Genomic DNA, 23,786 nt, shown 5'->3' with positions numbered 1-23,786 from the left:
TGATCATTATAGAATGACATGAAATATTAAAACTGAGCTTAATCTTCAACATAAGCAGTAGTCATATAAATTCATATACTCTTAAGCACAAATGGTGAAAGTTTTTCTGCAGAATAAGTAGCCTATTAGTTGTATCTGTATTGCGGTGTTCTGATAGTATGGCTTCTTATACTGAAGAAATGGATCTAAATAAATAACTAAATAAATCCTCCAGCACTCGTTATTGTCACCTATTGCTAATGTTTTGACGCTGCCAACCTCTCATACGCTGTAAGAATTTAATTCAACTGTTTATCACAGAAGAAGTGTGACTTGTAGGACACGTAACACTAGCGGGCATAATGTTAGCTTAATAGTCAGCTCAACAGCTGTTGTTAGCTCCGGACAAGTGACTACAACAGTAGCGATGAGCCCCGATGAACGGATCCGGGGGCGGATGGGCTCGTACATAAATGGATCGATCGGGGCGGGATACGGTGGGAAACGACAGATACCTTAAACTTGAAGACAGCCCAAGTAGAAGGATCGCTAAAGTCTGCTAAAAAAAGAAATCGCAATGCAAGTTGAACAAACTTGCAAAGACACAATATCAAATTGAACCCATTCTGGTACAAAATGACATCATAATAGACTGTCCTTTGAATGTCACGACGTTCGGCGATAACGTCACTTGAACTCCTTTGAAGACAGTTCTGGGGGCGGAGTCAGAGCCTATAAATATCCCTCGAGTACATACCTTGAACCCATAGATCGCTATAGTTCTGAACTAACAGTTTCCACTTGCGAACACTTTGTCTCATTGAGTAGATCATTTTTCAAACACAGAATAACACGTCGTATAAACTAAACTAAATACATTCATTTCAAAATGAGCTCCCTAAGCTACTTTGATATGCAGATGCTCAGAAATGAGATAGAAAATTACAAACAAGCTGAAAAACTTCAGCTTGAGGAAATCCAAGAAAAGAATTGTAGGATTTCAAGTCTTGAGGCATCTTTGAAAGAAGAGCAGGGACTGGTTGCAAAGATGAAAGAGGAGTCCAAAGAAATGCAGGTGCTCAGAAATGAGATAGAAAAGTACAAACAAGCTGAAAAGCTTCAGTTGGAGGAAATCGATGAAAAGAATTGTAAGATTTCAAGTCTTGAGGCATCTTTGAAAGAAGAGCAGGAACTGGTTGCGAAGATGAAAGAGGAGTCCAAAGAAATGCAGGTGCTCAGATATGAGATAGAAAATTACAAACAAGCTGAAATACTTCAGCTTGAGGAAATCGATGAAAAAAATTCTAAGATTTCAAGTCTTGAGGCATCTTTGAAAGAAGAACAGGAACTGGTTGCGAAGATGACAGAGGAATCCAAAGATGAAAAGATGGAAAAAATGGAAAATGTTTTGCTGGAAACCAAATCCCAGCTAAGGTCCGCAGAGTCACAGAACGTAGATCTCACAAACAAATATGAGGCAAAAATTCGGGCTCTTCATAAGGCAATCAAACACCTTGAAAATAAGTGTGCCACTGAAAAAACGATGCGGGACAAGAAAGAAAAGGAGGTGGAATCTCTGGTTGTCCTTAAAATCAAAAATGAGCAGGAAAAACAAGAACTCAAGATGAAGCTAAGCAAGACGACTGAGGAAAAAAATGAAACACTTAAAGAACTGCAGAAACAAAATGAGCAGCTTCAGACTGAGATTCAGAACAATGAGAAGTACATTCATCGTAATGACTTCCTTGAAAGAAGGATAGACGAGCTTCTTACACTACCTGGGGAGGTGTACTGCCGTCAACAGAAAGTTAAAAGTGTGGAAGAAGAAAAAGAGAAACTACAGGCTGAACTTAAAAAGTGTCAAAGACAAAATGAGGAGTATAAAGCGGGAAAGCGCTGGGCAATAGATGAGAAAAACCAACTGACAAAGAAAAATGATGAACTGAAAGTACGTCTTAGGGAGAAGGAATGTAACAACATAACGTTGAGGAAAGAGTTAAAAGCTAAAGTCCTGGAATCTGAAAGTCAGATAAAGGAGCTGGCAAGGCAACGTTTTACTATCGACCGTCTGGAAAACTGCCTTGAGGTTAAAACTAAGCAAATAATTATATTTGAAAATGAGACGCAGGAGTCTGGGAAGAAAATTTCATCCCAAGAAAATAACATAGCCCGTCTGAAAACTGCTCTTAGCAAAGCAGAAAACGATCTGGAACTGGAGATAAAGAGACGTGAAAATCTTAGGTCTGATAAAGTGCTCCTTTCTGAGACAAAGTTCTGCATTGAGAACGAACTCTATACAGCTAGAGACACTATAAAGACACTTCAGAATAAAATCAAAGAAAAGGCTCAAGAACTCCAAGAGACAAACGTAGACCTTGCCAATGCTAAGACCAGCTATAATGCTGTAAAGACTGAGCTGGACATTATCAAACTGCAGCAGGCAGAACAAAAGAAAGAACACGAGAAACAGCTTAGCTCTGCAAATGACAACCTCTTCACAGTGAAGTCAAAGTTGACGCAAACTGTGGAGGACAAAGAAGAGGTTGAGAAAGCTCTGACAAAGTCCAAACACACAGTATTTAAGCTTGAGCAAGTAATAGAAGAACTGGAAACTGACATTGGCATTCAACGACAAAAGAATGCAGTACAGAAAAAAGAAAATGACGATCTGCTGCAACAGCTGAAGGGACTTTATGACACACTCGGCCACACTGTGCAAGTCGAGAAAAAAGCCTCCCCAGAGCAGCAAAGAAAGGATGGGGATGAACAAATAGCCCGGAAAAAGGTGAGATTTGACCTGAGTAATGTGGAATACTTTCCATCCAAAGGCGACAATGAGCTGAAAGAACAACAGAAAGAAATTAGAGACCTTAAGGGTAAAAAGGGTAACAAGCTTACCACATATGACAGTAAGCTAAAAGCAGTGCATGGCCTGCTACCTCCTATTTCCACTAGGGCCCGGTCTAAAACTGTAGACAACTCAAAGAAGCAGTCTGAGTCTAGGAGCTCACTCAACCTCAAGTCCACTGTTACTCCCAAGGCAGAAGAAGAAATGTTTCATCCCCATTCACCTGAACTTACTTCCCAGTCAACTCTACGTAGAGTATACAATCCTGCTACAAAAATACTCAAGCGCCGGCTTTCAGCCAAACCCAACCACATCTAAAAAATCCTCCTACCAGTTCCCTACAATCTCTGCGTTATTGTAGGGATGTTACCTTGCAATATTATATTATATAATATAATAAAGGTTTAAAATTGGCACAAATAAAATTGATGTGAACTGAATTTTTCTTTTGATGTGTACAAGTGGTTGTATTTGAGTACTTTTGATCTGCTTTTATTCACTACTACGCACACACTGGCTTCAAAAATACAAAGTGATGGCAGTCCCCATGAAAAGGGAATTTTGGCTTCATTTTTGTACAGTGGCAGGAAGTGGAGTGAGGTTATTAAAATAGGCTGTTCTCAGCTATTTTTAAAGCTACATTTTAGTTAGTTTTTAGTTAGCGAACCTTTAGTTACTGTGGCCAAATACATATTTCATTTTTTAAAGTAAACACATTCTCAGTCACTCGCAGTCAGACATTGAGCAAAAGCACATGTTCGGTAGCTAATCCTTGTATTTACCCTGACTAACAAAATATCTCTGCTGAAGTCACTGAGATGGTTTATATGAGAAACAGAAATGTTACTGGCCTGATCAGTCACTAGGCAATGTTGCCGTTACTGTACCTTTAGGAGTTACACAGTCAGAGCAACATGCTGGACTCTTCTTTAGCTCCTCTGCAGAGCCCATTATTAAATATGTGCAAACAGCAGCATGTTTCTGGCTCCCTCCACACATGGTCAAGGTCAGGTTTATTGATCGAGCACATTTCCAACAGCCCATGCTGCACAACTTGCTTTACAAACTAGAATGCAACTAAAACAAGTAAAATGCACTACAATGACGCAATAAAATATAAATGAATAATAACACTAAAATAAAATAGAATGCATTTAAATTACTTATTGGCAGCTGATTTGACGCAGTTTCAAATGAAGATGAATCAATGAGAGGATTAAAAAAAATGTTCTCACAGTTTTCTTCAGTCGCAAACTGTCTTTAATATCAGACATATTCCAATATTCCAGTTTCTAGCAGATATCTCAGTTTCTTGATAACACAGCTGATACATACTCCAATGTTTAATGCAAGCAAAAACTTTTTGAATGCTTCTCAGAGGAGATCACAGCACTCATAACACTGGTTTTAATTTTCAACACATTATCGGTCTTTACCGCAGTAAAATCAGGTAGCTGTCATTCAATGCCAACATCAGCCTACCTGACAAAGCCAAACTAAATGAAGCTTTTCCATCAACTTCCATCAGACATTATAGTTTATCCAAGCAAAATGTTTTCTTTTTAAAAATCTATGGTTTTGAGGAAAACAACAGCATCTATGAAAGTACATGAATTATTGATTAGGCTATTTGAAAATGGTGAAAGACAAGTCTGATAAAAAGCTGAAAAGATGCTGACACTGTTGTATTTCACGTTAGAATGAATGAAACAAAACTGTAATGCCTGAAAGAAATGTACAGTGGATTTCTCATTTGACTATAAAATATAAATGACTTTTGGGGTGGAGGGACTGAATAGCCAAATTCAATATAAAGATCTACTGTTCCATCACGTTTGGCAGCAAATATCTCATTTATCAGTGCATAGTGGAAATAAATAAGCATTCAACCTCTGATTTGACATTTTATTACTGTCTTAACAAAAGTTGCAGTCAGAAAACATGAAATTCTGCAAAAGAACGATACAAGCTGAACTCATTTTGGTTTGAAGTGAATCAGATGCCATTCATTCACCGACTCCATTTCTAATTTGCCATTTCCCAATCCAGTAGAGAGCTCTGACTTGAATCATGTGTGGAAGGGACAAAGTACAACTCTGAGCAGCACCGTACAGCACGCAGAGACAGTGTGCATCTCTATCGCTGCTGCAGGTATGAAGCTGTGAGGATCATTGACCAGAATGCGTCCCTTTAACAAACTGATGAAACCAGCTGTAACACAGGACTTGTTGTTTTGTTTTTTTAATGCAGACCAGCAAATGCGTTCTAGGAAGAAAGAGTCAGCTGATTCATTTGCTACAATATAAGAGGTATTAGCAGTTCACCCTCCTTCTTAGCGTATGGCACAGTTTTTAAAAGTAGAGGCAGAGTTTCTGTTTAATGCTGTGAAACCTCTGCCACACTCAGCTGTTATCCATCAGTGTTTAGCAGCCCGACTGGGCTTTTTAACAGTCTTCACTTTTACAGAGTTTTTGTATAGTAGCAGTCTCTCTGTGGGGTGAGGTGGCAAGCGGTTCCTTTTTGCTTTCACAATGCACGCAGCCATCGGACTGAAACGGTCAAAACCTCCAGATGTGGCGGGCACCGCCAGCAGCTTCTTGGCGAGGCCTTGGAGCTTCGGGAATCGAGAAGCACATTTCCAGTACTGAAGAGTAGAGTTGCTTTCCCACAGCGGTTCAGACAGGTACACGTCGAACTCTGACATCTTTAGAGTCTTTGCAGGCGGCTGAAGGAAGTTGAAGATGGACTTCCTCTTGAGGTCGTTTTCACTGATTTCAGGACAGTTGTTGTCTGAGCTGCCAGCACAAGTGTCCATCACGCCATCTGTCTGGCTTTCTTCTTTCACATCGTGCTCCAGCCCACTGCCTGTCTGATCTTTCTCTGCCTCAACAGTAGGAAATGTTGAGGCTTCCATGTTTTCTAATGTGGACTCAACAATGCTGCGAGCCTCAGATTTTGACGGCGGTGTTAGGAAATCATTCTGTTCATCCTGGTTGTCATCAGAAAACGGCTGCAAAAAAAATGGTTGTTTTAAATGTACACACATTTTTTTCCTTTATCTACTCAACACGCATATTCAATTAAATATAAATCTATAGAAGTCCGCTATGCTTCTGGCCTAATTTGGTACCTGCAGTTTGATCCTAGGATCCAGCACAGCAGCTAGTATCATGTCCTTCTGGTGAATCACTGGCTGGAAGTGTGTGTAGAGGCCTGTGCGCAGGGCCTTGCAGAAGTGGGTGTAGTTGGTGACACAATTCTCCAAGGTTTTATCAAGTCCAATGAGGGACGGTATGATGAGAGACATAGTCACACCATTTCCCTGCAGGACCTACGATAGATAAGACACAAACATGGCATCCACAGTGAAGACATCGTGGACAGCGGAGAATCTCCCGGTGGTGGAGCAGACTGGGACAGAGTTCCACTGATGAAAAAGAGAGTCACGATGGATATTATAAGAATTAAATAAAAAAAGATTCAGACCAAAAGATTTGTGATCTACACAATCCAAGCTGATCAACGATAAGCTCAGTATTTTCATTTAATATATTTTTCATCTGCTTGAATGTTTCCTGCTTCACACAGTGCTCAACCTGCTAGATTTTTGTTTGTTATTCATTTATTTTAAATGTCTAATCTTATCTTTGAATCAAACATTCATACATATATACACTGTGTTCATTATAATAACATACATATATACTGTCAGACACCACTCTGACATTCCATTCATGCTCAGCTGAATATTAAAATGGACAAATATGTGTCATCTCTGCATACGCTATGATCATTATAGAATGACATGAAATATTAAAACTGAGCTTAATCTTCAACATAAGCAGTAGTCATATAAATTCATATACTCTTAAGCACAAATGGTGAAAGTTTTTCTGCAGAATAAGTAGCCTATTAGTTGTATCTGTATTGCGGTGTTCTGATAGTATGGCTTCTTATACTGAAGAAATGGATCTAAATAAATAACTAAATAAATCCTCCAGCACTCGTTATTGTCACCTATTGCTAATGTTTTGACGCTGCCAACCTCTCATACGCTGTAAGAATTTAATTCAACTGTTTATCACAGAAGAAGTGTGACTTGTAGGACACGTAACACTAGCGGGCATAATGTTAGCTTAATAGTCAGCTCAACAGCTGTTGTTAGCTCCGGACAAGTGACTACAACAGTAGCGATGAGCCCCGATGAACGGATCCGGGGGCGGATGGGCTCGTACATAAATGGATCGATCGGGGCGGGATACGGTGGGAAACGACAGATACCTTAAACTTGAAGACAGCCCAAGTAGAAGGATCGCTAAAGTCTGCTAAAAAAAGAAATCGCAATGCAAGTTGAACAAACTTGCAAAGACACAATATCAAATTGAACCCATTCTGGTACAAAATGACATCATAATAGACTGTCCTTTGAATGTCACGACGTTCGGCGATAACGTCACTTGAACTCCTTTGAAGACAGTTCTGGGGGCGGAGTCAGAGCCTATAAATATCCCTCGAGTACATACCTTGAACCCATAGATCGCTATAGTTCTGAACTAACAGTTTCCACTTGCGAACACTTTGTCTCATTGAGTAGATCATTTTTCAAACACAGAATAACACGTCGTATAAACTAAACTAAATACATTCATTTCAAAATGAGCTCCCTAAGCTACTTTGATATGCAGATGCTCAGAAATGAGATAGAAAATTACAAACAAGCTGAAAAACTTCAGCTTGAGGAAATCCAAGAAAAGAATTGTAGGATTTCAAGTCTTGAGGCATCTTTGAAAGAAGAGCAGGGACTGGTTGCAAAGATGAAAGAGGAGTCCAAAGAAATGCAGGTGCTCAGAAATGAGATAGAAAAGTACAAACAAGCTGAAAAGCTTCAGTTGGAGGAAATCGATGAAAAGAATTGTAAGATTTCAAGTCTTGAGGCATCTTTGAAAGAAGAGCAGGAACTGGTTGCGAAGATGAAAGAGGAGTCCAAAGAAATGCAGGTGCTCAGATATGAGATAGAAAATTACAAACAAGCTGAAATACTTCAGCTTGAGGAAATCGATGAAAAAAATTCTAAGATTTCAAGTCTTGAGGCATCTTTGAAAGAAGAACAGGAACTGGTTGCGAAGATGACAGAGGAATCCAAAGATGAAAAGATGGAAAAAATGGAAAATGTTTTGCTGGAAACCAAATCCCAGCTAAGGTCCGCAGAGTCACAGAACGTAGATCTCACAAACAAATATGAGGCAAAAATTCGGGCTCTTCATAAGGCAATCAAACACCTTGAAAATAAGTGTGCCACTGAAAAAACGATGCGGGACAAGAAAGAAAAGGAGGTGGAATCTCTGGTTGTCCTTAAAATCAAAAATGAGCAGGAAAAACAAGAACTCAAGATGAAGCTAAGCAAGACGACTGAGGAAAAAAATGAAACACTTAAAGAACTGCAGAAACAAAATGAGCAGCTTCAGACTGAGATTCAGAACAATGAGAAGTACATTCATCGTAATGACTTCCTTGAAAGAAGGATAGACGAGCTTCTTACACTACCTGGGGAGGTGTACTGCCGTCAACAGAAAGTTAAAAGTGTGGAAGAAGAAAAAGAGAAACTACAGGCTGAACTTAAAAAGTGTCAAAGACAAAATGAGGAGTATAAAGCGGGAAAGCGCTGGGCAATAGATGAGAAAAACCAACTGACAAAGAAAAATGATGAACTGAAAGTACGTCTTAGGGAGAAGGAATGTAACAACATAACGTTGAGGAAAGAGTTAAAAGCTAAAGTCCTGGAATCTGAAAGTCAGATAAAGGAGCTGGCAAGGCAACGTTTTACTATCGACCGTCTGGAAAACTGCCTTGAGGTTAAAACTAAGCAAATAATTATATTTGAAAATGAGACGCAGGAGTCTGGGAAGAAAATTTCATCCCAAGAAAATAACATAGCCCGTCTGAAAACTGCTCTTAGCAAAGCAGAAAACGATCTGGAACTGGAGATAAAGAGACGTGAAAATCTTAGGTCTGATAAAGTGCTCCTTTCTGAGACAAAGTTCTGCATTGAGAACGAACTCTATACAGCTAGAGACACTATAAAGACACTTCAGAATAAAATCAAAGAAAAGGCTCAAGAACTCCAAGAGACAAACGTAGACCTTGCCAATGCTAAGACCAGCTATAATGCTGTAAAGACTGAGCTGGACATTATCAAACTGCAGCAGGCAGAACAAAAGAAAGAACACGAGAAACAGCTTAGCTCTGCAAATGACAACCTCTTCACAGTGAAGTCAAAGTTGACGCAAACTGTGGAGGACAAAGAAGAGGTTGAGAAAGCTCTGACAAAGTCCAAACACACAGTATTTAAGCTTGAGCAAGTAATAGAAGAACTGGAAACTGACATTGGCATTCAACGACAAAAGAATGCAGTACAGAAAAAAGAAAATGACGATCTGCTGCAACAGCTGAAGGGACTTTATGACACACTCGGCCACACTGTGCAAGTCGAGAAAAAAGCCTCCCCAGAGCAGCAAAGAAAGGATGGGGATGAACAAATAGCCCGGAAAAAGGTGAGATTTGACCTGAGTAATGTGGAATACTTTCCATCCAAAGGCGACAATGAGCTGAAAGAACAACAGAAAGAAATTAGAGACCTTAAGGGTAAAAAGGGTAACAAGCTTACCACATATGACAGTAAGCTAAAAGCAGTGCATGGCCTGCTACCTCCTATTTCCACTAGGGCCCGGTCTAAAACTGTAGACAACTCAAAGAAGCAGTCTGAGTCTAGGAGCTCACTCAACCTCAAGTCCACTGTTACTCCCAAGGCAGAAGAAGAAATGTTTCATCCCCATTCACCTGAACTTACTTCCCAGTCAACTCTACGTAGAGTATACAATCCTGCTACAAAAATACTCAAGCGCCGGCTTTCAGCCAAACCCAACCACATCTAAAAAATCCTCCTACCAGTTCCCTACAATCTCTGCGTTATTGTAGGGATGTTACCTTGCAATATTATATTATATAATATAATAAAGGTTTAAAATTGGCACAAATAAAATTGATGTGAACTGAATTTTTCTTTTGATGTGTACAAGTGGTTGTATTTGAGTACTTTTGATCTGCTTTTATTCACTACTACGCACACACTGGCTTCAAAAATACAAAGTGATGGCAGTCCCCATGAAAAGGGAATTTTGGCTTCATTTTTGTACAGTGGCAGGAAGTGGAGTGAGGTTATTAAAATAGGCTGTTCTCAGCTATTTTTAAAGCTACATTTTAGTTAGTTTTTAGTTAGCGAACCTTTAGTTACTGTGGCCAAATACATATTTCATTTTTTAAAGTAAACACATTCTCAGTCACTCGCAGTCAGACATTGAGCAAAAGCACATGTTCGGTAGCTAATCCTTGTATTTACCCTGACTAACAAAATATCTCTGCTGAAGTCACTGAGATGGTTTATATGAGAAACAGAAATGTTACTGGCCTGATCAGTCACTAGGCAATGTTGCCGTTACTGTACCTTTAGGAGTTACACAGTCAGAGCAACATGCTGGACTCTTCTTTAGCTCCTCTGCAGAGCCCATTATTAAATATGTGCAAACAGCAGCATGTTTCTGGCTCCCTCCACACATGGTCAAGGTCAGGTTTATTGATCGAGCACATTTCCAACAGCCCATGCTGCACAACTTGCTTTACAAACTAGAATGCAACTAAAACAAGTAAAATGCACTACAATGACGCAATAAAATATAAATGAATAATAACACTAAAATAAAATAGAATGCATTTAAATTACTTATTGGCAGCTGATTTGACGCAGTTTCAAATGAAGATGAATCAATGAGAGGATTAAAAAAAATGTTCTCACAGTTTTCTTCAGTCGCAAACTGTCTTTAATATCAGACATATTCCAATATTCCAGTTTCTAGCAGATATCTCAGTTTCTTGATAACACAGCTGATACATACTCCAATGTTTAATGCAAGCAAAAACTTTTTGAATGCTTCTCAGAGGAGATCACAGCACTCATAACACTGGTTTTAATTTTCAACACATTATCGGTCTTTACCGCAGTAAAATCAGGTAGCTGTCATTCAATGCCAACATCAGCCTACCTGACAAAGCCAAACTAAATGAAGCTTTTCCATCAACTTCCATCAGACATTATAGTTTATCCAAGCAAAATGTTTTCTTTTTAAAAATCTATGGTTTTGAGGAAAACAACAGCATCTATGAAAGTACATGAATTATTGATTAGGCTATTTGAAAATGGTGAAAGACAAGTCTGATAAAAAGCTGAAAAGATGCTGACACTGTTGTATTTCACGTTAGAATGAATGAAACAAAACTGTAATGCCTGAAAGAAATGTACAGTGGATTTCTCATTTGACTATAAAATATAAATGACTTTTGGGGTGGAGGGACTGAATAGCCAAATTCAATATAAAGATCTACTGTTCCATCACGTTTGGCAGCAAATATCTCATTTATCAGTGCATAGTGGAAATAAATAAGCATTCAACCTCTGATTTGACATTTTATTACTGTCTTAACAAAAGTTGCAGTCAGAAAACATGAAATTCTGCAAAAGAACGATACAAGCTGAACTCATTTTGGTTTGAAGTGAATCAGATGCCATTCATTCACCGACTCCATTTCTAATTTGCCATTTCCCAATCCAGTAGAGAGCTCTGACTTGAATCATGTGTGGAAGGGACAAAGTACAACTCTGAGCAGCACCGTACAGCACGCAGAGACAGTGTGCATCTCTATCGCTGCTGCAGGTATGAAGCTGTGAGGATCATTGACCAGAATGCGTCCTTTTAACAAACTGATGAAACCAGCTGTAACACAGGACTTGTTGTTTTGTTTTTTTAATGCAGACCAGCAAATGCGTTCTAGGAAGAAAGAGTCAGCTGATTCATTTGCTACAATATAAGAGGTATTAGCAGTTCACCCTCCTTCTTAGCGTATGGCACAGTTTTTAAAAGTAGAGGCAGAGTTTCTGTTTAATGCTGTGCAAGCTCTGCCACACTCAGCTGTTATCCATCAGTGTTTAGCAGCCCGACTGGGCTTTTTAACAGTCTTCACTTTTACAGAGTTTTTGTATAGTAGCAGTCTCTCTGTGGTGTGAGGTGGCAAGCGGTTCCTTTTTGCTTTCACAATGCACGCAGCCATCGGACTGAAACGGTCAAAACCTCCAGATGTGGCGGGCACCGCCAGCAGCTTCTTGGCGAGGCCTTGGAGCTTCGGGAATCGAGAAGCACATTTCCAGTACTGAAGAGTAGAGTTGCTTTCCCACAGCGGTTCAGACAGGTACACGTCGAACTCTGACATCTTTAGAGTCTTTGCAGGCGGCTGAAGGAAGTTGAAGATGGACTTCCTCTTGAGGTCGTTTTCACTGATTTCAGGACAGTTGTTGTCTGAGCTGCCAGCACAAGTGTCCATCACGCCATCTGTCTGGCTTTCTTCTTTCACATCGTGCTCCAGCCCACTGCCTGTCTGATCTTTCTCTGCCTCAACAGTAGGAAATGTTGAGGCTTCCATGTTTTCTAATGTGGACTCAACAATGCTGCGAGCCTCAGATTTTGACGGAGGTGTTAGGAAATCATTCTGTTCATCCTGGTTGTCATCAGAAAACGGCTGCAAAAAAAATGGTTGTTTTAAATGTACACACATTTTTTTCCTTTATCTACTCAACACGCATATTCAATTAAATATAAATCTACAGAAGTCCGCTATGCTTCTGGCCTAATTTGGTACCTGCAGTTTGATCCTAGGATCCAGCACAGCAGCTAGTATCATGTCCTTCTGGTGAATCACTGGCTGGAAGTGTGTGTAGAGGCCTGTGCGCAGGGCCTTGCAGAAGTGGGTGTAGTTGGTGACACAATTCTCCAAGGTTTTATCAAGTCCAATGAGGGACGGTATGATGAGAGACATAGTCACACCATTTCCCTGCAGGACCTACGATAGATAAGACACAAACATGGCATCCACAGTGAAGACATCGTGGACAGCGGAGAATCTCCCGGTGGTGGAGCAGACTGGGACAGAGTTCCACTGATGAAAAAGAGAGTCACGATGGATATTATAAGAATTAAATAAAAAAAGATTCAGACCAAAAGATTTGTGATCTACACAATCCAAGCTGATCAACGATAAGCTCAGTATTTTCATTTAATATATTTTTCATCTGCTTGAATGTTTCCTGCTTCACACAGTGCTCAACCTGCTAGATTTTTGTTTGTTATTCATTTATTTTAAATGTCTAATCTTATCTTTGAATCAAACATTCATACATATATACACTGTGTTCATTATAATAACATACATATATACTGTCAGACACCACTCTGACATTCCATTCATGCTCAGCTGAATATTAAAATGGACAAATATGTGTCATCTCTGCATACGCTATGATCATTATAGAATGACATGAAATATTAAAACTGAGCTTAATCTTCAACATAAGCAGTAGTCATATAAATTCATATACTCTTAAGCACAAATGGTGAAAGTTTTTCTGCAGAATAAGTAGCCTATTAGTTGTATCTGTATTGCGGTGTTCTGATAGTATGGCTTCTTATACTGAAGAAATGGATCTAAATAAATAACTAAATAAATCCTCCAGCACTCGTTATTGTCACCTATTGCTAATGTTTTGACGCTGCCAACCTCTCATACGCTGTAAGAATTTAATTCAACTGTTTATCACAGAAAAAGTGTGACTTGTAGGACACGTAACACTAGCGGGCATAATGTTAGCTTAATAGTCAGCTCAACAGCTGTTGTTAGCTCCGGACAAGTGACTACAACAGTAGCGATGAGCCCCGATGAACGGATCCGGGGGCGGATGGGCTCGTACATAAATGGATCGATCGGGGCGGGATACGGTGGGAAACGACAGATACCTTAAACTTGAAGACAGCCCAAGTAGAAGGATCGCTAAAGTCTGCTAAAAAAAGAAATCGCAATGCAAGTTGAACAAACTTGCAAAGACACAATATCAAATTGAACCCATTCTGGTACAAAATGACATCATAATAGACTGTCCTTTGAATGTCACAACGTTCGGCGATAACGTCACTTGAACTCCTTTGAAGACAGTTCTGGGGGCGGAGTCAGAGCCTATAAATATCCCTCGAGTACATACCTTGAACCCATAGATCGCTATAGTTCTGAACTAACAGTTTCCACTTGCGAACACTTTGTCTCATTGAGTAGATCATTTTTCAAACACAGAATAACACGTCGTATAAACTAAACTAAATACATTCATTTCAAAATGAGCTCCCTAAGCTACTTTGATATGCAGATGCTCAGAAATGAGATAGAAAATTACAAACAAGCTGAAAAACTTCAGCTTGAGGAAATCCAAGAAAAGAATTGTAGGATTTCAAGTCTTGAGGCATCTTTGAAAGAAGAGCAGGGACTGGTTGCAAAGATGAAAGAGGAGTCCAAAGAAATGCAGGTGCTCAGAAATGAGATAGAAAAGTACAAACAAGCTGAAAAGCTTCAGTTGGAGGAAATCGATGAAAAGAATTGTAAGATTTCAAGTCTTGAGGCATCTTTGAAAGAAGAGCAGGAACTGGTTGCGAAGATGAAAGAGGAGTCCAAAGAAATGCAGGTGCTCAGATATGAGATAGAAAATTACAAACAAGCTGAAAAACTTCAGCTTGAGGAAATCGATGAAAAGAATTGTAAGATTTCAAGTCTTGAGGCATCTTTGAAAGAAGAACAGGAACTGGTTGCGAAGATGACAGAGGAATCCAAAGATGAAAAGATGGAAAAAATGGAAAATGTTTTGCTGGAAACCAAATCCCAGCTAAGGTCCGCAGAGTCACAGAATGTAGATCTCACAAACAAATATGAGGCAAAAATTCGGGCTCTTCATAAGGCAATCAAACACCTTGAAAATAAGTGTGCCACTGAAAAAACGATGCGGGACAAGAAAGAAAAGGAGGTGGAATCTCTGGTTGTCCTTAAAATCAAAAATGAGCAGGAAAAACAAGAACTCAAGATGAAGCTAAGCAAGACGACTGAGGAAAAAAATGAAACACTTAAAGAACTGCAGAAACAAAATGAGCAGCTTCAGACTGAGATTCAGAACAATGAGAAGTACATTCATCGTAATGACTTCCTTGAAAGAAGGATAGACGAGCTTCTTACACTACCTGGGGAGGTGTACTGCCGTCAACAGAAAGTTAAAAGTGTGGAAGAAGAAAAAGAGAAACTACAGGCTGAACTTAAAAAGTGTCAAAGACAAAATGAGGAGTATAAAGCGGGAAAGCGCTGGGCAATAGACGAGAAAAACCAACTGACAAAGAAAAATGATGAACTGAAAGTACGTCTTAGGGAGAAGGAATGTAACAACATAACGTTGAGGAAAGAGTTAAAAGCTAAAGTCCTGGAATCTGAAAGTCAGATAAAGGAGCTGGCAAGGCAACGTTTTACTATCGACCGTCTGGAAAACTGCCTTGAGGTTAAAACTAAGCAAATAATTATATTTGAAAATGAGACGCAGGAGTCTGGGAAGAAAATTTCATCCCAAGAAAATAACATAGCCCGTCTGAAAACTGCTCTTAGCAAAGCAAAAAACGATCTGGAACTGGAGATAAAGAGAAGTGAAAATCTTAGGTCTGATAAAGTGCTCCTTTCTGAGACAAAGTTCTGCATTGAGAACGAACTCTATACAGCTAGAGACACTATAAAGACACTTCAGAATAAAATCAAAGAAAAGGCTCAAGAACTCCAAGAGACAAACGTAGACCTTGCCAATGCTAAGACCAGCTATAATGCTGTAAAGACTGAGCTGGACATTATCAAACTGCAGCAGGCAGAACAAAAGAAAGAACACGAGAAACAGCTTAGCTCTGCAAATGACAACCTCTTCACAGTGAAGTCAAAGTTGACGCAAACTGTGGAGGACAAAGAAGAGGTTGAGAAAGCTCTGACAAAGTCCAAACACACAGTATTTAAGCTTGAGCAAGTAATAGAAGAACTGGAAACTGACATTGGCATTCAACGACAAAAGAATGCAGTACAGAAAAAAGAAAATGACGATCTGCTGCAACAGCTGAAGGGACTTTATGACACACTCGGCCGCACTGTGCAAGTCGAGAAAAAAGCCTCCCCAGAGCAGCAAAGAAAGGATGGGGATGAACAAATAGCCCGGAAAAAGGTGAGATTTGACCTGAGTAATGCGGAATACTTTCCATCCAAAGGCGACAATGAGCTGAAAGAACAACAGAAAGAAATTAGAGACCTTAAGGGTAAAATGGGTAACAAGCTTACCACATATGACAGTAAGCTAAAAGCAGTGCATGGCCTGCTACCTCCTATTTCCACTAGGGCCCGGTCTAAAACTGTAGACAACTCAAAGAAGCAGTCTGAGTCTAGGAGCTCACTCAACCTCAAGTCCACTGTTACTCCCAAGGCAGAAGAAGAAATGTTTCATCCCCATTCACCTGAACTTACTTCCCAGTCAACTCTACGTAGAGTATACAATCCTGGTGCAAAACTACTCAAGCGCCGGCCTTCAGCCAAACCCAAACACATCTAAAAAATCCTCCTACCAGTTCTCACACTGACCCCAAAGAAATAATCAGCTTTTAAGCTGGTTAAAAAATATCTATTTCTTTGTTTCCAAAGTCAAAATAAATCACAAAGAGACAATATCAGAAAAAAATTTAATACCCGCCCATCCTGAGGGTATATTACATCCGTAACCCAGGAGAGGCTGTATTTGCTATAACATCATAAATGTAAGACAATAAGGACATCTCTGCATGTGTGAGGAAGTGACATGCATTTCATCTATGTCGCTTCATCACCCCCAACCGGTCGAGGTAGATGGCCGCCCCTCACTGAGCCTGGTTCTACTGAAGGTTTCTTCCTATTAAAAGGGAGTTTTTCCTTCCCACTGTCGCCAAGTGCTTGCTCATAGGGGATCTTCGGATTGTTGGGTTTTCTCTGCATTATTGTAGGGATGTTAACTTGCAATATTATATAATATTGCAAGTTAACATCCCTACAATCTCTGCGTTATTGTAGGGATGTTACCCTAAAGTTTTAAAATTGGCACAAATAAAATTGATGTGAACTGAATTTTTCTTTTGATGTGTACAAGTGGTTGTATTTGAGTACTTTTGATCTGCTTTTATTCACTACTACGCACACACTGGCTTCAAAAATACAAAGTGATGGCAGTCCCCATGAAAAGGGAATTTTGGCTTCATTTTTGTACAGTGGCAGGAAGTGGAGTGAGGTTATTAAAATAGGCTGTTCTCAGCTATTTTTAAAGCTACATTTTAGTTAGTTTTTAGTTAGCGAACCTTTAGTTACTGTGGCCAAATACATATTTCATTTTTTAAAGTAAACACATTCTCAGTCACTCGCAGTCAGACATTGAGCAAAAGCACATGTTCGGTAGCTAATCCTTGTATTTACCCTGACTAACAAAATATCTCTGCTGAAGTCACTGAGATGGTTTATATGAGAAACAGAAATGTTACTGGCCTGATCAGTCACTAGGCAATGTTGCCGTTACTGTACCTTTAGGAGTTACACAGTCAGAGCAACATGCTGGACTCTTCTTTAGCTCCTCTGCAGAGCCCATTATTAAATGGGCTCTGTGAGGATGAAGCTGTGAGGATCATTGACCAGAATGCGTCCCTTTAACAAACTGATGAAACCAGCTGTAACACAGGACTTGTTGTTTTGTTTTTTTAATGCAGACCAGCAAATGCGTTCTAGGAAGAAAGAGTCAGCTGATTCATTTGCTACAATATAAGAGGTATTAGCAGTTCACCCTCCTTCTTAGCGTATGGCACAGTTTTTAAAAGTAGAGGCAGAGTTTCTGTTTAATGCTGTGAAACCTCTGCCACACTCAGCTGTTATCCATCAGTGTTTAGCAGCCCGACTGGGCTTTTTAACAGTCTTCACTTTTACAGAGTTTTTGTATAGTAGCAGTCTCTCTGTGGGGTGAGGTGGCAAGCGGTTCCTTTTTGCTTTCACAATGCACGCAGCCATCGGACTGAAACGGTCAAAACCTCCAGATGTGGCGGGCACCGCCAGCAGCTTCTTGGCGAGGCCTTGGAGCTTCGGGAATCGAGAAGCACATTTCCAGTACTGAAGAGTAGAGTTGCTTTCCCACAGCGGTTCAGACAGGTACACGTCGAACTCTGACATCTTTAGAGTCTTTGCAGGAGGCTGAAGGAAGTTGAAGATGGACTTCCTCTTGAGGTCGTTTTCACTGATTTCAGGACAGTTGTTGTCTGAGCTGCCAGCACAAGTGTCCATCACGCCATCTGTCTGGCTTTCTTCTTTCACATCGTGCTCCAGCCCACTGCCTGTCTGATCTTTCTCTGCCTCAACAGTAGGAAATGTTGAGGCTTCCATGTTTTCTAATGTGGACTCAACAATGCTGCGAGCCTCAGATTTTGACGGAGGTGTTAGGAAATCATTCTGTTCATCCTGGTTGTCATCAGAAAACGGCTGCAAAAAAAATGGTTGTTTTAAATGTACACACATTTTTTTCCTATATCTACTCAACACGCATATTCAATTAAATATAAATCTACAGAAGTCCGCTATGCTTCTGGCCTAATTTGGTACCTGCAGTTTGATCCTAGGATCCAGCACAGCAGCTAGTATCATGTCCTTCTGGTGAATCACTGGCTGGAAGTGTGTGTAGAGGCCTGTGCGCAGGGCCTTGCAGAAGTGGGTGTAGTTGGTGACACAATTCTCCAAGGTTTTATCAAGTCCAATGAGGGACGGTATGATGAGAGACATAGTCACACCATTTCCCTGCAGGACCTACGATAGATAAGACACAAACATGGCATCCACAGTGAAGACATCGTGGACAGCGGAGAATCTCCCGGTGGTGGAGCAGACTGGGACAGAGTTCCACTGATGAAAAAGAGAGTCACGATGGATATTATAAGAATTAAATAAAAAAAGATTCAGACCAAAAGATTTGTGATCTACACAATCCAAGCTGATCAACGATAAGCTCAGTATTTTCATTTAATATATTTTTCATCTGCTTGAATGTTTCCTGCTTCACACAGTGCTCAACCTGCTAGATTTTTGTTTGTTATTCATTTATTTTAAATGTCTAATCTTATCTTTGAATCAAACATTCATACATATATACACTGTGTTCATTATAATAACATACATATATACTGTCAGACACCACTCTGACATTCCATTCATGCTCAGCTGAATATTAAAATGGACAAATATGTGTCATCTCTGCATACGCTATGATCATTATAGAATGACATGAAATATTAAAACTGAGCTTAATCTTCAACATAAGCAGTAGTCATATAAATTCATATACTCTTAAGCACAAATGGTGAAAGTTTTTCTGCAGAATAAGTAGCCTATTAGTTGTATCTGTATTGCGGTGTTCTGATAGTATGGCTTCTTATACTGAAGAAATGGATCTAAATAAATAACTAAATAAATCCTCCAGCACTCGTTATTGTCACCTATTGCTAATGTTTTGACGCTGCCAACCTCTCATACGCTGTAAGAATTTAATTCAACTGTTTATCACAGAAAAAGTGTGACTTGTAGGACACGTAACACTAGCGGGCATAATGTTAGCTTAATAGTCAGCTCAACAGCTGTTGTTAGCTCCGGACAAGTGACTACAACAGTAGCGATGAGCCCCGATGAACGGATCCGGGGGCGGATGGGCTCGTACATAAATGGATCGATCGGGGCGGGATACGGTGGGAAACGACAGATACCTTAAACTTGAAGACAGCCCAAGTAGAAGGATCGCTAAAGTCTGCTAAAAAAAGAAATCGCAATGCAAGTTGAACAAACTTGCAAAGACACAATATCAAATTGAACCCATTCTGGTACAAAATGACATCATAATAGACTGTCCTTTGAATGTCACGACGTTCGGCGATAACGTCACTTGAACTCCTTTGAAGACAGTTCTGGGGGCGGAGTCAGAGCCTATAAATATCCCTCGAGTACATACCTTGAACCCATAGATCGCTATAGTTCTGAACTAACAGTTTCCACTTGCGAACACTTTGTCTCATTGAGTAGATCATTTTTCAAACACAGAATAACACGTCGTATAAACTAAACTAAATACATTCATTTCAAAATGAGCTCCCTAAGCTACTTTGATATGCAGATGCTCAGAAATGAGATAGAAAATTACAAACAAGCTGAAAAACTTCAGCTTGAGGAAATCCAAGAAAAGAATTGTAGGATTTCAAGTCTTGAGGCATCTTTGAAAGAAGAGCAGAGACTGGTTGCAAAGATGAAAGAGGAGTCCAAAGAAATGCAGGTGCTCAGAAATGAGATAGAAAAGTACAAACAAGCTGAAAAGCTTCAGTTGGAGGAAATCGATGAAAAGAATTGTAAGATTTCAAGTCTTGAGGCATCTTTGAAAGAAGAGCAGGGACTGGTTGCGAAGATGAAAGAGGAGTCCAAAGAAATGCAGGTGCTCAGATATGAGATAGAAAATTACAAACAAGCTGAAAAACTTCAGCTTGAGGAAATCGATGAAAAGAATTGTAAGATTTCAAGTCTTGAGGCATCTTTGAAAGAAGAACAGGAACTGGTTGCGAAGATGACAGAGGAATCCAAAGATGAAAAGATGGAAAAAATGGAAAATGTTTTGCTGGAAACCAAATCCCAGCTAAGGTCCGCAGAGTCACAGAATGTAGATCTCACAAACAAATATGAGGCAAAAATTCGGGCTCTTCATAAGGCAATCAAACACCTTGAAAATAAGTGTGCCACTGAAAAAACGATGCGGGACAAGAAAGAAAAGGAGGTGGAATCTCTGGTTGTCCTTAAAATCAAAAATGAGCAGGAAAAACAAGAACTCAAGATGAAGCTAAGCAAGACGACTGAGGAAAAAAATGAAACACTTAAAGAACTGCAGAAACAAAATGAGCAGCTTCAGACTGAGATTCAGAACAATGAGAAGTACATTCATCGTAATGACTTCCTTGAAAGAAGGATAGACGAGCTTCTTACACTACCTGGGGAGGTGTACTGCCGTCAACAGAAAGTTAAAAGTGTGGAAGAAGAAAAAGAGAAACTACAGGCTGAACTTAAAAAGTGTCAAAGACAAAATGAGGAGTATAAAGCGGGAAAGCGCTGGGCAATAGACGAGAAAAACCAACTGACAAAGAAAAATGATGAACTGAAAGTACGTCTTAGGGAGAAGGAATGTAACAACATAACGTTGAGGAAAGAGTTAAAAGCTAAAGTCCTGGAATCTGAAAGTCAGATAAAGGAGCTGGCAAGGCAACGTTTTACTATCGACCGTCTGGAAAACTGCCTTGAGGTTAAAACTAAGCAAATAATTATATTTGAAAATGAGACGCAGGAGTCTGGGAAGAAAATTTCATCCCAAGAAAATAACATAGCCCGTCTGAAAACTGCTCTTAGCAAAGCAAAAAACGATCTGGAACTGGAGATAAAGAGAAGTGAAAATCTTAGGTCTGATAAAGTGCTCCTTTCTGAGACAAAGTTCTGCATTGAGAACGAACTCTATACAGCTAGAGACACTATAAAGACACTTCAGAATAAAATCAAAGAAAAGGCTCAAGAACTCCAAGAGACAAACGTAGACCTTGCCAATGCTAAGACCAGCTATAATGCTGTAAAGACTGAGCTGGACATTATCAAACTGCAGCAGGCAGAACAAAAGAAAGAACACGAGAAACAGCTTAGCTCTGCAAATGACAACCTCTTCACAGTGAAGTCAAAGTTGACGCAAACTGTGGAGGACAAAGAAGAGGTTGAGAAAGCTCTGACAAAGTCCAAACACACAGTATTTAAGCTTGAGCAAGTAATAGAAGAACTGGAAACTGACATTGGCATTCAACGACAAAAGAATGCAGTACAGAAAAAAGAAAATGACGATCTGCTGCAAGAGCTGAAGGGACTTTATGACACACTCGGCCACACTGTGCAAGTCGAGAAAAAAGCCTCCCCAGAGCAGCAAAGAAAGGATGGGGATAAACAAATAGCCCGGAAAAAGGTGAGATTTGACCTGAGTAATGCGGAATACTTTCCATCCAAAGGCGACAATGAGCTGAAAGAACAACAGAAAGAAATTAGAGACCTTAAGGGTAAAATGGGTAACAAGCTTACCACATATGACAGTAAGCTAAAAGCAGTGCATGGCCTGCTACCTCCTATTTCCACTAGGGCCCGGTCTAAAACTGTAGACAACTCAAAGAAGCAGTCTGAGTCTAGGAGCTCACTCAACCTCAAGTCCACTGTTACTCCCAAGGCAGAAGAAGAAATGTTTCATCCCCATTCACCTGAACTTACTTCCCAGTCAACTCTACGTAGAGTATACAATCCTGGTGCAAAACTACTCAAGCGCCGGCCTTCAGCCAAACCCAACCACATCTAAAAAATCCTCCTACCAGTTCTCACACTGACCCCAAAGAAATAATCAGCTTTTAAGCTGGTTAAAAAATATCTATTTCTTTGTTTCCAAAATCAAAATAAATCACAAAGAGACAATATCAGAAAAAAATTTAATACCCGCCCATCCTGAGGGTATATTACATCCGTAACCCAGGAGAGGCTGTATTTGCTATAACATCATAAATGTAAGACAATAAGGACATCTCTGCATGTGTGAGGAAGTGACATGCATTTCATCTATGTCGCTTCATCACCCCCAACCGGTCGAGGTAGATGGCCGCCCCTCACTGAGCCTGGTTCTACTGAAGGTTTCTTCCTATTAAAAGGGAGTTTTTCCTTCCCACTGTCGCCAAGTGCTTGCTCATAGGGGATCTTCGGATTGTTGGGTTTTCTCTGCATTATTGTAGGGATGTTAACTTGCAATATTATATAATATTGCAAGTTAACATCCCTACAATCTCTGCGTTATTGTAGGGATGTTACCCTAAAGTTTTAAAATTGGCACAAATAAAATTGATGTGAACTGAATTTTTCTTTTGATGTGTACAAGTGGTTGTATTTGAGTACTTTTGATCTGCTTTTATTCACTACTACGCACACACTGGCTTCAAAAATACAAAGTGATGGCAGTCCCCATGAAAAGGGAATTTTGGCTTCATTTTTGTACAGTGGCAGGAAGTGGAGTGAGGTTATTAAAATAGGCTGTTCTCAGCTATTTTTAAAGCTACATTTTAGTTAGTTTTTAGTTAGCGAACCTTTAGTTACTGTGGCCAAATACATATTTCATTTTTTAAAGTAAACACATTCTCAGTCACTCGCAGTCAGACATTGAGCAAAAGCACATGTTCGGTAGCTAATCCTTGTATTTACCCTGACTAACAAAATATCTCTGCTGAAGTCACTGAGATGGTTTATATGAGAAACAGAAATGTTACTGGCCTGATCAGTCACTAGGCAATGTTGCCGTTACTGTACCTTTAGGAGTTACACAGTCAGAGCAACATGCTGGACTCTTCTTTAGCTCCTCTGCAGAGCCCATTATTAAATATGTGCAAACAGCAGCATGTTTCTGGCTCCCTCCACACATGGTCAAGGTCAGGTTTATTGATCGAGCACATTTCCAACAGCCCATGCTGCACAACTTGCTTTACAAACTAGAATGCAACTAAAACAAGTAAAATGCACTACAATGACGCAATAAAATATAAATGAATAATAACACTAAAATAAAATAGAATGCATTTAAATTTCTTATTGGCAGCTGATTTGACGCAGTTTCAAATGAAGATGAATCAATGAGAGGATTAAAAAAAATGTTCTCACAGTTTTCTTCAGTCGCAAACTGTCTTTAATATCAGACATATTCCAATATTCCAGTTTCTAGCAGATATCTCAGTTTCTTGATAACACAGCTGATACATACTCCAATGTTTAATGCAAGCAAAAACTTTTTGAATGCTTCTCAGAGGAGATCACAGCACTCATAACACTGGTTTTAATTTTCAACACATTATCGGTCTTTACCGCAGTAAAATCAGGT

The 23,786-nt window shown here is 39.7% G+C and overlaps 7 protein-coding genes across 7 annotated transcripts; 4 read left to right on the top strand and 3 right to left on the bottom strand.

Moving 5' to 3' along the window:
- The first annotated feature begins 868 nt into the window (after positions 1-868).
- On the top strand, positions 869-3,145 carry LOC146644878 (uncharacterized). Its single transcript, XM_085394830.1, has one exon. The coding sequence runs from the start codon at positions 869-871 to the stop codon at positions 3,143-3,145; it is 2,277 nt and encodes a 758-aa protein (XP_085250956.1).
- A 1,575-nt stretch (positions 3,146-4,720) lies between these two features.
- LOC146644877 (uncharacterized) lies at positions 4,721-6,154 on the bottom strand. The gene is made up of 2 exons (XM_085393842.1): positions 5,958-6,154; positions 4,721-5,837 (listed from the first exon to the last, which is right to left on the bottom strand). The coding sequence occupies exons 1-2, from the start codon at positions 6,132-6,134 to the stop codon at positions 5,244-5,246; spliced, it is 771 nt and encodes a 256-aa protein (XP_085249968.1). The 5' UTR covers positions 6,135-6,154; the 3' UTR covers positions 4,721-5,243.
- A 1,328-nt stretch (positions 6,155-7,482) lies between these two features.
- Positions 7,483-9,759, top strand: LOC146644876 (uncharacterized). Its single transcript, XM_085394057.1, has one exon. It carries the CDS (start codon positions 7,483-7,485, stop codon positions 9,757-9,759), a length of 2,277 nt encoding a protein of 758 aa, XP_085250183.1.
- A 1,575-nt stretch (positions 9,760-11,334) lies between these two features.
- On the bottom strand, positions 11,335-12,768 carry LOC146644875 (uncharacterized). Its single transcript, XM_085394938.1, has 2 exons — positions 12,572-12,768; positions 11,335-12,451 (listed from the first exon to the last, which is right to left on the bottom strand). Exons 1-2 carry the CDS (start codon positions 12,746-12,748, stop codon positions 11,858-11,860), a joined length of 771 nt encoding a protein of 256 aa, XP_085251064.1. The 5' UTR covers positions 12,749-12,768; the 3' UTR covers positions 11,335-11,857.
- A 1,328-nt stretch (positions 12,769-14,096) lies between these two features.
- On the top strand, positions 14,097-16,373 carry LOC146644874 (uncharacterized). The gene has a single exon (XM_085394831.1). It carries the CDS (start codon positions 14,097-14,099, stop codon positions 16,371-16,373), a length of 2,277 nt encoding a protein of 758 aa, XP_085250957.1.
- A 1,325-nt stretch (positions 16,374-17,698) lies between these two features.
- Positions 17,699-18,624, bottom strand: LOC146644873 (uncharacterized). The gene is made up of 2 exons (XM_085394381.1): positions 18,428-18,624; positions 17,699-18,307 (listed from the first exon to the last, which is right to left on the bottom strand). The coding sequence occupies exons 1-2, from the start codon at positions 18,602-18,604 to the stop codon at positions 17,714-17,716; spliced, it is 771 nt and encodes a 256-aa protein (XP_085250507.1). The 5' UTR covers positions 18,605-18,624; the 3' UTR covers positions 17,699-17,713.
- Positions 18,625-19,952: 1,328 nt separating this feature from the next.
- Positions 19,953-22,229, top strand: LOC146644872 (uncharacterized). Its single transcript, XM_085394059.1, has one exon. It carries the CDS (start codon positions 19,953-19,955, stop codon positions 22,227-22,229), a length of 2,277 nt encoding a protein of 758 aa, XP_085250185.1.
- Positions 22,230-23,786: the final 1,557 nt, after the last annotated feature.

This window comes from Rhamphochromis longiceps, linkage group LG20, assembly GCF_057381845.1.
Source record: "Rhamphochromis longiceps isolate RC_006_pf linkage group LG20, R_longiceps_female_GT1.1, whole genome shotgun sequence".
NCBI lineage: Eukaryota > Metazoa > Chordata > Actinopteri > Cichliformes > Cichlidae > Rhamphochromis > Rhamphochromis longiceps.
The sequence above is the reverse complement of the archived record's forward strand: the minus strand, read 5'-3'. Positions and strand labels throughout refer to the sequence as shown.

Excerpts from the sequence above, each read along its gene's own strand:
- LOC146644878 (XM_085394830.1), top strand. The coding sequence starts at position 869 with ATGAGCTCCCTAAGCTACTTTGATATGCAGATGCTCAGAAATGAGATA.
- LOC146644872 (XM_085394059.1), top strand. The coding sequence starts at position 19,953 with ATGAGCTCCCTAAGCTACTTTGATATGCAGATGCTCAGAAATGAGATA.
- LOC146644877 (XM_085393842.1), bottom strand. The coding sequence starts at position 6,134 with ATGTCTCTCATCATACCGTCCCTCATTGGACTTGATAAAACCTTGGAG. Across the intron at positions 5,838-5,957 it reads ATCCTAGGATCAAACTGCAG|CCGTTTTCTGATGACAACCA; the intron begins GTACCAAATTAG and ends TTTTTTTTGCAG.
- LOC146644874 (XM_085394831.1), top strand. The coding sequence starts at position 14,097 with ATGAGCTCCCTAAGCTACTTTGATATGCAGATGCTCAGAAATGAGATA.
- LOC146644875 (XM_085394938.1), bottom strand. The coding sequence starts at position 12,748 with ATGTCTCTCATCATACCGTCCCTCATTGGACTTGATAAAACCTTGGAG. Across the intron at positions 12,452-12,571 it reads ATCCTAGGATCAAACTGCAG|CCGTTTTCTGATGACAACCA; the intron begins GTACCAAATTAG and ends TTTTTTTTGCAG.
- LOC146644876 (XM_085394057.1), top strand. The coding sequence starts at position 7,483 with ATGAGCTCCCTAAGCTACTTTGATATGCAGATGCTCAGAAATGAGATA.
- LOC146644873 (XM_085394381.1), bottom strand. The coding sequence starts at position 18,604 with ATGTCTCTCATCATACCGTCCCTCATTGGACTTGATAAAACCTTGGAG. Across the intron at positions 18,308-18,427 it reads ATCCTAGGATCAAACTGCAG|CCGTTTTCTGATGACAACCA; the intron begins GTACCAAATTAG and ends TTTTTTTTGCAG.